General features: G+C 39.8%; 1 protein-coding gene and 1 non-coding gene across 2 annotated transcripts; one reads left to right on the top strand and one right to left on the bottom strand.

Moving 5' to 3' along the window:
• Positions 1-3,245: 3,245 nt before the first annotated feature.
• On the bottom strand, positions 3,246-7,615 carry haao (3-hydroxyanthranilate 3,4-dioxygenase). The gene is made up of 10 exons (XM_030379042.1): positions 7,327-7,615; positions 6,971-7,049; positions 5,799-5,882; positions 5,341-5,447; positions 5,021-5,110; positions 4,876-4,919; positions 4,564-4,709; positions 4,306-4,374; positions 4,032-4,114; positions 3,246-3,858 (listed from the first exon to the last, which is right to left on the bottom strand). Exons 1-10 carry the CDS (start codon positions 7,413-7,415, stop codon positions 3,786-3,788), a joined length of 864 nt encoding a protein of 287 aa, XP_030234902.1. The 5' UTR covers positions 7,416-7,615; the 3' UTR covers positions 3,246-3,785.
• Positions 7,616-8,621: 1,006 nt separating this feature from the next.
• trnai-uau (transfer RNA isoleucine (anticodon UAU)) lies at positions 8,622-8,715 on the top strand. The gene is made up of 2 exons: positions 8,622-8,659; positions 8,680-8,715. It is a non-coding gene; the product is annotated as a tRNA-Ile (tRNA).
• The last annotated feature ends 5,525 nt before the right edge of the window (positions 8,716-14,240 follow it).

Genomic DNA, 14,240 nt, shown 5'->3' with positions numbered 1-14,240 from the left:
GTTTTCTAATTATTATTGTGTTTCACTCAAGGATGTGAGTTGTGGGAAATGTTATGTCTGCATGACATGGTGTTTTACGGCGTGCCCTTATTTTGATAGGACCGCTGGTTTCCGGTCTGTGTGTGTGTTCGAGGAAGTTTAAGCAAACAGTTAAACATGTCACAGCTCTCGTAATTCTTTCAGTGTTTTCACACAACAGACAGTCCCTTCAACGAGGCCAGATAATATGAACACAATGGTTAACGTTTATTAAACTTTATTTATTATTTTCTCGTTAATGACCGGCGACGTTCTATACATTATCACGCTTATTACACGGCTACTTGCCAAAACGAAAAAATAACTTCACACGTTGTTTCTTTTTACAATTAACATTCTTAGTGTTGATAAGCAGAGACAGTCTGCCAAAGACGTTTACGTCGCATAGCAACCGAATACGCTGGGGCTGTTAAGTTACCGGACTACTTGCGGAGTGATACCAAAGACGTGAATCCACTTTCCTTGACAGCGGTCATTATATGCTTAGCAACGATCAATTATCAAAAAATAATTCACCGCCGGAAGTCGGGAAGGCCCATTCAAGTTAACGAAGCGTTCCACGGCATTGAGAAGAGATGTTTAATGAAGAGGGATAACTGTCTCAGGCCACTTCCACACCTACAAAAAACATATTTTCCCCCCATTTTCCTTGGCAGCATGGCAGGAATTTCTCTGCGTTTTTACACAAAAATCGTAGCCGTGTGGACAGGGCCTTAATTAAGGTTCCACATTGACACAGCGCAATGACCACGCAGTCGCTTCGATGCAGTCGTGAACCGGTTGTGGTTCTGCATCGGGTTTAAGTCAGGTTTTAGTTAGCGGACCAATCACAGCCCTTGCTGCTGCGTCGCCTCGACACAAGGTTAACATTTTTAGGACACGCATAACAGGGCTTTGCATTTGACTCAATGAGGGTCTGCAAGGACGTAATGGGTCCGTAAACCTCCTTGCGTTGCTTCGACTAGGAACCATAACAAAGCCTTTACCGACTGTGAAACTACGCATCTGTAGTCATTTTTACACTGCCAAATATGCCCCTATTCCCTGCCCCCCCAGGAAGCTTATGCTTTTTGTCAGGCCATCACTGTAAATAAGAACATGTTCTTAATGATCTGCCTGGTTAAATAAAGATAAAATAAAATAAAAAAAACCTTTGTCCCGCTATGGTACGTGCGTTTACACTGACCGAGGTAATATAGCGGCTTCATTTCGCACCCCAATTTACCTTCTCGGATCCTACAAATATTGGGGGCTTCATTTTCATGTATATGCGATTAGACGGCATTGAGGTTCCAGGGGCAGACTTGGGTAGAGGTGTTGCAGCGTTGTCTCTACAACAGAGACAACGTTAGCCAGGAAAGTCCCGTTGAGATTAAAAAAGTATTTTTCGAGGGAGTCCTGGCCAAGAGGCAGCAACAAATAACATGTGTACACTCACAATATTACACTCACAACATATAGACAGAAATTAAAATGATAAAAAGCTGTTATCAATTAAAATAATAAAAAACAGTTACAAGTAAATTAAAATTGATCAAAAACATCGACAAGTAAAAGAGGTGGTCTGAAATGCTCTCAGCTTAGATTTAAAAGCATTTAAAAAAATCATTTTGGTTAATTTAAAATCTTTTTGCAGCCAGTTCCATGTGGTGGGAGCAGAGTGGAGTTTTTCCTAATTCAGTGCGGGCTAATGGAACTGACAGAAGCATCTGATTGTTTGAACGCAGACTGTAAGAAGCAACACTTTTCTGTGTGATTAAATTACAAATATATGAGGTCAGTAGCCCAAGCATGGCCATATAAATAAAAGTGCACCAGTGTCCCAGCCTCCTGGTGGACAAAGAGGGCCTACCCACTCGAGAATACCATTCACAGTGATGGTTCAGGGCTCCACAGTTAGTAATAAACCTCAGAGAAGCATGGTAAACAGCATCAATCTTGCATAGACATTAAGATGAGGCATTCATATAAATCAAATAATCCATAATCTAAACTGGATAAAAACGTTGCAGTGACAAGCCGCTTTTTCCCCCTCAAAAGAGAAACAAAATTTGTTCCTGAAGAAGCCCAATTTAAGTTTCACTTTCTTCACAAGATTGTCAATGTGGGATTTCAAAGAAAGGGAGTCGTCAATCGAGACACCAAGATAGTTATACATATGAACCACCTCTATGACATTTCCCTCAAGAGTGGACACTGTGGGGACAGTTTGAGGTACTTCCTTAGAGTTTGAAAACAACATTTATTTAGTTTTTTCAGTGTTGAAGACTAGTTTTAGTTGCAGGAGTGTGTGCTGGACTACATCAAAAGCTTTCTGCAGAGATTTAACAGCTCTAGTAAGAGTTGATCCAAAACAGTAAATAATTGCGTCATCTGCATCAAAATGCATGTTGGCATTTTTTCCCAAATCATTAATGTACATAATGAACAAGAGGGGTCCTAATATTGAACCCTGTGGCACCCCCCTTGAAAAGTTATGCGTATTCACACGGGAAGCCAGCTGTACCCTACATATAAACAATCAGTGGCTTGAAAAAGATTGTATGAGATTGCCGTTTCTCATTTTTCATATATAGCCTATTATTATATTATTGCAGAGTAGGCTATTGATATAAGAATTACGAACGAGCGAGAATAGAATCACACACACACACGATCAGATGGATCCGACCGGGAATTCCGTTGCGATGGGTTTCCTCCATTAGCGACTTATACAATATAAACAAATTATATAAAACAAAACCCCTCTTTCATTTAAAATAATAGTATGTAAATGTGTTGAAGAGGCCTCCATCTTTGTTATACTTTTAAAATGTTCCTATATAGCCTATTTTATAGCTTACACACTGATATTTTTGCGAAATGCGAAATGCATCCTGGGATATTTAACGGTCCCAAGTTCACACAAGTCACCATCGATGCAGGCTCGATATTTTGGCCAATTTAAGAACGCATCAAGAACACTTCCGGGTTTTGACAGTACTTCGCCTGATGCGTACTTTGAATTGGAACAGTACTTGGGCTACGACTGATGACGTTTCACAAGAACGCAAGCACACAAGTACAGAAAAGAACGCGAATTGAGAAACGGCCCTACTTTGGGTATCCAAGATAATGGTCAACTATTGATTCATTCATTTAATTAAAGTGTTAGTTAAGCTGTCAACATATGTTTTTATCATTTACATAATAAACACAACTATGCACACATTGGTAAGAAAATATTTATGTAACAAATCCAATTACATACAGGTTAAATTTCATGATCAATGAATGTGATTTTATCCCTGTTCAGAAGAACTGAATTGGGACCACAAACACATTTTTATTGCCCCGTTCACTTATTTGCTAATTTCTTTCAACATTAGGCTTGCTCTCACATTATTTGTGAAAGCAAATATAATAACAATTTGATTATACCTAACCTAATTATAACTAACCCTTTATATAAGGACAATAAGAACAAAGTCGGATGGCTACAAATTAAGTAATACAAATCAATTGCAATTCCTCTTGGAGTACTAACACTGAAAGTACTTCTAAAGAAGTGTATAATTAACTTTTAATAATACTTCATAGAGTTTGCTCTTCAACTTGGTACAGAAGTTGAATAGTTAAGGCAGAATATACCGCAGTTCAAGGCACTGGAATCCATCCTAAAAGTCGAGCAGTGAAATGATTAGACCATAACGTATAGAGTTGGATATGTGTTCTTGAGTGTTTGTTTGTGAAAGAAGAGCATCTGATCAATGTATTTTCCTCTCTGGGTCCTGAACCACGAACAAGGCCACAGTACCCTTTTCTCTCAGCCATTGATACCTACAGCAGAAAAAAAGACACACTGTAAGAAATATTTCATACATCTCAATAAAATATTATTAACGCATCCTTCATGATTTCAGTACTAAAAGCACCGAGGCAGAGAAACACGAGTGTGTGCACGCAGACGCCAGCCAACAAACACACACGCATATATTTCATGTCCCACTCACTGGCTCTGCGCCGGAATAAGTAGACTGTCTCCAGAAGAAAGAGAAAATTCCTGATCGTCTATTGTTACTGTAGACGAGCCCTCCTGGGAAGACACACACACAGAAGAGAAAGAGAGAGAATAATGAACAAAGCAAGACAAAAGGGTTTACAGTTTGGGTCTTGCATAGACTGGCCATTGCTATATCCCTCTGGGATAAAACAACAGCGGCAAGCAAGGTTGTTATCGGTGACCTTATACAGCAAGAGACGGAAACATGGATGTGATTCACGCACCTGCTGCCAAATCCAAGCATCACTTTGTTTCATACACAGCTCTGTCTGCCCGGCTCCATACAGAATCACCTGCGGGGAACGTAGTTAAAGCATTTATACCGAGAACTTGGGGGGACTAGCTGGTAGTGGGTGAGGAAGATCCTGAGGAAGATCCTGATGATTGTTTTCTTAGGCTGGCTTTGTGAGGTTAATAAAGAGATGTATGAATGTATGAATCAAATTATAGAAAACAGAAGGGTTTAGTTGACCATGGTTGACCTCAGTCTCGAACTGCGCTCCGAACACGTCTATGTGGCCCCCGGCGGCCAGGGGGCCCCTCTGTTTATCAAGCCAGTCCTTGAAGCAGAATGGTGACATCACGTTCATGGTGTTCATGGGGAACGGAGGCTGCCGGAAGATTTCGTCTGATCGGCCACACACACAAACACACATTCACAATCACACACACACACACACACATACACACGCGCACACACACATGCAAACAACACTTGTGATACAATGGAGCCTCTTTTGGATCAAGCGCAGATATAAGAGCAGATTAATATGATCAAATTTCAACTAACTCACTTGGATCGGGTTTTCCTGTTTTGTGCTGATTCGTGGCAAAGAACCTGAGGGAGTCAGTTACTATGTTAGATAGGTGCACTTTCTCTTTGTTCTTAGGGATACTGTCAAAAACAAGGTGAACAGTCTAAATTGAAATTGGCCTTACTCCTTTATTATAGGCACCAGTTGCGTTCCTAGGTTCTGACAGAAGAACCACCTCTCAAACAGAATTTCTGTTGAATTGTCAACATAGTACCTGAAACCACAAAATATGTCGTAACCACTTTAAATTCAAACATTCTAGTCATATTTGATGAAATACTAGTGAATGTGATATTGGATATCATATTTGACAGGTCAATTGGCAAACATATCGTAATAGTGATATTATTATGACATTTTGTTATTGTTATTGTTGCTAAAAGATAGCAAATGCATGGTATTACCTAGTCTCAGATAGGGTCATAGTCTTTGCAGGTGGCTCACCTCAGGCAGTCCGTCTCAGTGGGTAGCCGCATCCTCTCCACCACCAGTCCTACAGTGTTGGCTTCTCTTTGGGGGGAATGGGGGATACGGGCCGGCAGCAGGAACATCTAAATATGGGCATAAGAACAGCCCAGCAATCGATTGGATGCCGGTACTAATGTGCTGAAGGGAATCATGGAATATTTAATTTTTAGCCTGTAAATGCGATAGTGTTTAGACTAAACTCTAAAAATGGAGCTCTTAATGTCATCATAATATTGTTCGGAAACTTTTTGATTGAAGATTTAATTTGCGATGCATAATCAGGAGTAACACCGAAACCGAATTACACATGCATACACGCACGCACCCAACCACAAATGCACAACAGCCAACTAACCAAGCACTCTCCCAACCACAAAAGCACAAACCCAACCACACGTGCACGCACCCAACCACACATGCATGCACACACTCACCTCTCCTTCTTTGATGTGCACATCCTTGTGTTTTCCATTTTCAACTACCTTCAGACACATGTCTCCTTTCAGCTGGTAGAAGATCTGGTAAGACAGAAATAAGATGTGATAAGAGACCAGCGACCAAAATTCTTCTGCCTATTTTGGTTGAGACAAACAAGCTATTGTTTGAGGGTCATTAATGTTGTTCAGATTTGTGCAGTGATATTGAACCCCTCTAGTGATTAGTGCATTAAATATCTTGAGTAAATTCTTAAACCAACCATCTTAATGAGAGAAGAACTATCGGTCGGTAAAGAAAATCAACTGAATTGATATTATATTGTCAAGTGTCATCAACACATCAATGAATATTATGTCAGTGTGCAGGTGAAATATTTCAGAATTGCCGGTGTTTATTAACTGGATTGAAGTGGCCATTATATATTTATACGATAACTATCAGAAAAAAATCTGAGGCATATTGTCCCACACTGATAGTAACTTATGCTTATTATATTATAGGCCTACAATATGTGTACAGTGTATATATATAACCCTATATATACTTTTATATCATATTTAGTTACTTAATGACTTAAATAAAATCAAAAAACAATCAACAACTTAATATCTATACTAAATGACGAAATAACGACAAAATAATATTAGTTCTTATCACAGGTATCTAATGTTTTGAGATGCATTTTCCTGCCTACCTAGATGTCCATTAAAGTCATCCACAGTCATGATACTTTGGGCCCATCAGATTATAAGGAATGCTCGAGGGGACTGTTTGAACAGACTTAAGTCAATATTTGCAACATTCTGTTTCAGGGAAATCGTGAGATTTTTAATTGATTGAATACAGAAAGAACTGAGAAATAAACAAGCATTTCAGTTCCAGGAAATGTTTGATTATTCAAAATTCTCCTGACCATAACCTCATTATCTTATATTATAGTATGAAATGTTTACTGTACATTTACTGTACATTGGTACTATATTGTATTTCAGACAATTATATTATATATTTAAATGGTCAGACTTTTCATATCCCTTTTTATTTTATCTTTAGTTGGATCTTGTTTTAGAATGTTCTATGCTAATAACGCCCTCTGAATTGGGTGAGCGCCTTGACTGAGCTGAGAGGGTCTCTTGCGGAGGGGGGTTCTCGGGGCCCTTTCTCTCACCTCTTCTCCTTCCTCGATGTGATAGTCTTTTCTTGTGTTGGGTCCTCCAACGAACATGACGTTCAGCTGCTGTTGGTGCCTGGGGCACAGAGAGTTGAAATCATTACAATACACATTGAACGCAACCGTTGTACCCCGCTGTTAATTATTAGCGTTGAGATACAACATTGACATGTTTCAACAGAACAAAAAGTAAGCTAGGCCTAGAAGCCAACTTTTATTTTCATAAAATGATGGAGAAAGTGCCAGAAATTACATGTCATTGGATGTGTTACGTGAGTTTATAAACAATGTGCTTCTATCAGGTTTGGTCATCCATTACATTGAATTAAGGAAGTGAAACATACTTTACTCACATTAGTTTGTTGCATACTGGTGGTAGAAAATCATTCTCATTATCCAAGATCCATTTGTTCACGTTGACAAACAGAGGACCTGCCGACATGATTGTGACCCACAACAACGCGTTTGCAACAAAATACAAGAGCTAGAAAAGGACTATGTTTGAAAGATAAAGGCTTTCTTACCACTTGCATGAAGTAACACTAACAGCAACACCTGATTTGGTTAGCAAATAAGTGCTTTATAGTCCTCTTGTGTGGCTTCCCCCAACATGCCAACAGTCCAATCGCAACGCTCTAAACTACGGGGTCACTCCCGTTCCTCATTATCTTCCCGCCCTGTATTCTCAGTATCCACCTTATTCCGCCATTGGCTATTGTTTTTAATTCAATTCGTTTTTAGTATAATGTCAAAGCATTAACTCAATCATTAAAAGATTTAGCAAATGCCTCGTGTCAAGTTTATTTTATTGACCCTCTCTGACAAAGTCATCACGTTTGTGTATAAAAATACAGATATACAAGTTAAAGTTTGGTATAGATTTGTAAAAATGAACAATATAAACAACATTTGATCCATGTATAACCATAGCAGCTGTATAAATACTCTCACACACACGCGGCTCATTAGACATGTGGTTTGAATCTTCCTGTGCACATACTGTAGCTGCTTGCCAGACTGTTCATACTTGAATAAACGGTAATCTCAAATGCAGCCTCATCCTTCCAAAAATCACGCCACACACTGGCATCAAACATTTGGGCAAGATGTTCCTTGAAGTCTCGATAATTTTTCGACCATAGTAGGATAACAACCACATTCCAGAATGCAGAAGTTGTGTAAGGGGGAAGGGCTTTGGTTCACAGAGACCAAAGGTAAAGGTTACCCTGGACTGTTTACCGAGTGTATGTCGACTGTGTGTCTGCTGAACTAATCAACACACGCACACGCGCATACTTGCATACGCGAACACACGCACACGCACACATAAACACACGCACTTACTGATTTTAAGGACTACGAACCTACGCAAATCACATATTTATTTTCCCCAAACTTTCATGCCGAGTGTGCCTAGTGTAATTTTTAAATTATAATAGACGATAGGCATAATGATGTTTCGTCATCATCTGCAATCAACAGATTAAGTTAAATTCATGTTGTAGAAACTGTTAAATCTATAGCATTGGCGTCCAACACCAAGGCTATATTACGAAGTAGCTGGCAATAGTATCTTAAATTTAATATTGGTCTGATACTTCAATGTATAAATCATTCATAAAGCTAAATTTGACCGGCTTTCAGCGAAGCTCCAGTGGCGCAATCGGTTAGCGCGCGGTACTTATATGACAGTACAATGTAGAGCAATGCCGAGGTTGTGAGTTCGAGCCTCACCTGGAGCAGATTTTTTAGCAACATCGATAATCAACCTTTTATTCCATGCCATTTTAAATTATGTCTGTTAAATAGCTGACGCTAACAATCCAAACGCGTTATCTCACAAAATCGCAGGGAATAAATCTGAGTAATTGTACCCTGTTCTTTGCCATTTTTAGCGTTCTCTTTCAGCACCTATGTATTGATTGTGAAACATGATGACATGCCCGGATATTGTTAAATTGCTTGATTCATTGTTTAAGTCTGTAATGTTACGTTATTGTGTTTTGTAAAATAGGAGTCCATTCCATCTTCTGTTTAAAATACACACAATATTCAATATTGTAAATTGTTGTATGGATATATATTTCATTACCAAATAATTAAGCAACTATTAATTTGCTTGAAGCTATTCAAATAAAATATAAATCGTAAGATCGAGACGCTATGAATTAGGCTACTCGCTAAAATAGTAGTTTATTCTTACTATCGATAGGAGGCAGTATTTCTCCATCAATCTTTTTTGCTAAATTATTCCCCACATTTCTTTGAAAAAAACATTTGCATAACCAATAGTTATTTATTTTCTGAGAATTCATAATCTGTTTTTTATGTTTTTATTTACCAGACATACACACATATTTTTTGTCTAAATATATAAACAAAATGATAAATGTATATAAAACACATTATCATGTAAATAATAGGTTGGAGTCATAAGTTCAGCTTATTATAGCTGACTATCATTCGTTCTTCATTTTATACAATGCGACATAAGCCAGACAGAAATAGATTAAAATGTGTACCAAAAATTACTCAGCAATAAATTAAGGAAAATAAACAAATTGCTGTACTTTATCATTCCAATAGATGTCGCTGCTGTCAATGCTTCGGGTTGGTTGGGCTTCCTCCCATAATTTGAACATTGGAATATGATTGGCTCTGCCGGATGTTTGAATGATAATACAATGAGTATGTTAGTGTGTGTGTGTGTGTGTGTGTGTGTGTGTGTGTGTGTGTGTGTGTGTGTGTGTGTGTGTGTGTGTGTGTGTGTGTGTGTGTGTGTGTGTGCGTGTGCGTGCGTGCGTGCGTGCGTGCGTGCGTGCGTGTGTGTGTGTCAGAGATGGAAATTAACTATTTTGCCCACTGTGGCAGGTAGATTTAAAAATCGACCAGCCACTCATCTTTTTTACCAGCCACTTTATATGCTATATATTTTTTTAATATATGCGTACATTTTAAACAATATAATAGTAACAATAGATCAGAAAAGTGTTTTTCATACACATCATTTTCTCCATCAGAAGTGATTTTTACTGTAAGTAGGTGCTACCAAGGAACTGAGTTGAAAATGTTACACTCTTACTGCATATGATAAACAATACACAGGTATCTGCCATATTAAGTCATGTTTATTCCAAAGGTGTTACGATGACAAGTTTGGGGATAATTCATCTGCACAAAGTATTTTCGATAAAAAACAAATTGACATATTAACAATAAAACAACATGCATGGCTAGACCATCATAAGTCAATAGGAACATTTGTTTTTTTATATTTACATGTGACTGCATACAAATGTGTACACAGACATGGTAACTAACATATAATGATAAGCATTATTGTCCCTTAACCCTAATATTCAGAAAAAAAACTTTATACCCTGAACTTTTAAACGTTGCAAACATGCAAAAACATAATAATATATTTATGTGGCATTCAGTCCAATGCTAAAAATATACCTGTGGCATTCAGCAGGCCAATGCTGCGGTAAAGTGTGTAAAGTATGACCAAGTGTTTATTTCTGTTCAATAGATAGAACCCCCCCCCCCACACACACACACACACACACACACACACACACACACACACACACACACACACACACACACACACACACACACACACACACACACACACACACACACACACACACACACACACACACACACACACATTATTTACATCACCAACATCGTGTCAAAATTGCTGTCTAATAATCACATAATTGTCTGTCAGAGGGAACAGAAACAAGCTGATTAATAGGAGAGAGCGATGCGTGGGAGGACACATGGGAGAATGGGAGGCGGGGGGATGGGAGTGGGAGCCTGCTCTGGGTTCTCTCTGAGGAGCACTTGTGAGCCAGATGCAGTTAGCATGAGCTCACCAGAAAGCAACTGGAGACAAGCACCGAAGCTCAGAGAGGTTTCACCAAGCAGCACACTGTTTATATTAAAGCCTCCATAGAGAGGATTTCACCATGCAAAAGAAACAAACAGAACAGGACCTACTCTACCCATCATAACTTTGTATTCTTTTATGTAGCATGTGACATCTGGGAGAATAATAATGGGGAGAAGGGTGCTTGTGTCGGCCTCATTCTGTTGATTATAACATTTATGGTCAAGGCACTGTTAGACTGTTCAGAGTGCCATTATTATGAAATAATATATTATACACATTTTTTCCTATACGGATATTGTGCATCACTTCATAATCGTGGTACTCCTGGTAAACTTTATGCTATGCCATGGCCAAAGCAAGGATAGAGTTAACTGTGGTCTTTCCCAAAGATTGTATCAAGATATTCCACAAGCTATATGTGGCAAACCGGTTACAATGCTACATACTTGTTATTGAAGGCTTCCCAGATGATGCGCCTCTCAAAACTGAAATGTGTTAAAGAAAGCACTATTGGATTAAACTTGCAGAGAACCGTTGCAACTTTGATTATAATACAGTTGACTTTAGTAAAGGTACATTAAAAAGCACACCTTCAAATTGTATGCACCACTAGGGTCACCCCTCGGGAAGGGAATTTCATTACATTGGAACATCTACCAAGCACATGCATGCCCACCCAAAACACACCAACACACACACACACGCACGCACGCACGCACGCACGCACGCACGCACGCACGCACGCACGCACGCACGCACGCACACACACACACACACACACACACACACACACACACACACACACACACACACACACACACACACACACACACAATTCACAAACTTCACCAACACACACACACACACATAGGATACGGTGCCACACATGCATAAAGAACATGCACACATTTGTACACTAATACAATATAAAAATTCACACCATCACACCATCTTAATGGTGATATCCTCATAAACACATGATCCACCTTTCCTGACACGTCTAGAGGAGGAGAGAGCCTTCAGTCACTCCTACGATACTGTGAACTCTGACCCCCCTCTCTCCTTGTTCCCTCACTGCTCCGGCGCTGGAAGAATCAGGCAGATGTTCTGTTCCTAAGCTGTCAATGGACTACAGGATGTATTTTTCCTTCAGAGGTTTAGTGAATAAGCAACGTCTGATGTGAAAAATGCAAGAAACACATGAAATTCAGCAGGATCTTTTCATGGAGGTGAGAGACAAAAAATTATAGATAGATAGGCCAGAAACATAGATAGTTGTTACTTTGAAAACTATCCGTCCATTGGTGGTGGTTTACAGTGGTTGCTTGGTTACATAACCTAGTGGTCAAACTACCCCTAAAGGCTCATCATTACAAACAGACATATTAATGTGAGTGATAACACGCATATTGAATTAAAATCATGTGAGAACAAATGCACTTCACTTGTTGGACAAAGTCTTGAGTTCATATCCGCTGACACATTCCTTTGTCTGCACAGCTAAAAGTGTTTTGTGCATGTTTGGATGAACAAGACTGATGTTACGCAATTACTTGGATAAACAGTATGTTCAGCCATTTCATTCTTGGGTGATGGACTAATCTTGGGTGGAGTGAGTGTGACAAGAGAAGGGAAGAGAAGAGAAGAGAAGAGAAGAGAAGAGAAGAGAAGAGAAGAGAAGAGAAGAGAAGAGAGAGAGCGAGAGAGAGAGAGGGACGGACGGACGGACGGACGGACGGACGGACAGACAGACAGACAGACAGACAGAGAGAGAGATAAAGAGAGAGAGAGTGAGATATAAAGAGAGAGAGAGAGAGAGAGACAGAGAGAGAGAGTAAGAAAGAAAGAAAGAAAGAAAGAGAGAGTAAGAAAGAAAGAGAGGAAGAGAAAGTGTCAGAATGCAAAGACAGTTTATGATGAAAATGTGTGATGAACGAGGGATTGGTTAGCCATCGTGGTAAGTCCAATGCAGTCATTGGGTAACGCATGGATAAAGAGAGGTGGAGGGACCTGAGGCAAGAACAGGAGTTGACAACTTTGCAGTGATGAGTTTAGCTGAATGTTGTGGTTTCGGCCTGTTCTCCAATCCATGATGTAATCTGGCTTGAGGCCACAAGCGGTCATTCACAGGTACATCAATCACCTCCTCTGTTAACCAGCTATCAGTAGAACACACTACCAGACACACACATACACACATGCACACATGCACGCATCAAAGTTGAAACTACTACATATATTTTAACATTAATTCAAATATGTATAGGAAAATTAACTGTTACAGCCCTACAGACTCGTGGATCCACAAGTGCTGCTTTACAAGGTGCCCTTTTAGCACTACGGAAACACACACTCACACACACGATTCTGCTGCTTACCACAGAACTTTGCGACACAAGATATAATTCCCATCTGTCCCTGGTTAGTTAGAGTGTTAGCTCGCTAGCTAGCAGTCTGACAGGCTGGAGCGGTTATGTAGTGAGGCCCTTGGGCTTTATTCACAATGTGCGAAGGTATAATTATTATCATTATTGTCTTATTTTTTTTCTATTTTTTTCCCCCAGCCCTCAGCGGCATTGCTGCTGATGGAGTGCCTGTCAGGTTGCCAATGAGGAAGTGATGTCATTTGGCCCAGCAGCACACCAGCAGAAGCTGAGCCAGAAGTGGGTGCTGTCAGAGAGAGACACTGTTGTGTGTATGTTTTTTTGTGTACTTTTGCGTGGCAGTGTGTGTGTTTGTGTCTTTGTGTGTTTGCATGTGTTTTTGCAGGCGTGGGGATGTGTGTGTGTGTGTGTGTGTGTGTGTGTGTGTGTGTGTGTGTGTGTGTGTGTGTGTGTGTGTGTGTGTGTGTGTGTGTGTGTGTTTGGGTGTGTGTGTGCATGTGCCTTTACCGGTTTTAGGGCCAGGCCAGGAGAGTACGGAGGGCCCTAAGCCATGAGCCAGCATTTAGCTCACTACCTGGGAAACCTCTCTTTTGATGGGTTCCCAGATGTGCTATTTACATATTAACCCTTCCTTTTCCATAACCCCATCCCCCCCCATCCTTTGAGCTTCCAATGTTCTTAACACTTCATCTCCATCAGCATCTGAGGCAGGAGGATGAGGTGTGCATGTGTCCAAATATTTGCATGTGTGTGTGTGTTTGCGCATGTGTGTGTGCATGGGATGTATATGTATGATGGCTCTTGAATAAAATTTGACAGGCATCGCTATATTTCTATTGTTGCTTCAAATTACGACCCCTTATCCTATAAAGTAAAACCCTAAAGCTGCATTAATTAATTTCTGACCACTAGAGGGCAGAAAAGGACCAGGGCCAGATTGACAAGAGTATTTTAAGAATACCGTGTTTTTGGATTGGATTTA

Source organism: Gadus morhua, chromosome 15, assembly GCF_902167405.1.
Source record: "Gadus morhua chromosome 15, gadMor3.0, whole genome shotgun sequence".
NCBI lineage: Eukaryota > Metazoa > Chordata > Actinopteri > Gadiformes > Gadidae > Gadus > Gadus morhua.
This window is presented reverse-complemented; position numbering and strand designations above follow the sequence as displayed.

Coding starts and splice junctions, on each gene's coding strand:
- haao (XM_030379042.1), bottom strand. CDS start 7,415: ATGTCGGCAGGTCCTCTGTTTGTCAACGTGAACAAATGGATCTTGGAT. Junction 5,448..5,798: donor TGCACATCAAAGAAGGAGAG/GTGAGTGTGTGC, acceptor GCCCATATTTAG/ATGTTCCTGCTGCCGGCCCG. Junction 3,859..4,031: donor CTTATTCCGGCGCAGAGCCA/GTGAGTGGGACA, acceptor TTTCTGCTGTAG/GTATCAATGGCTGAGAGAAA.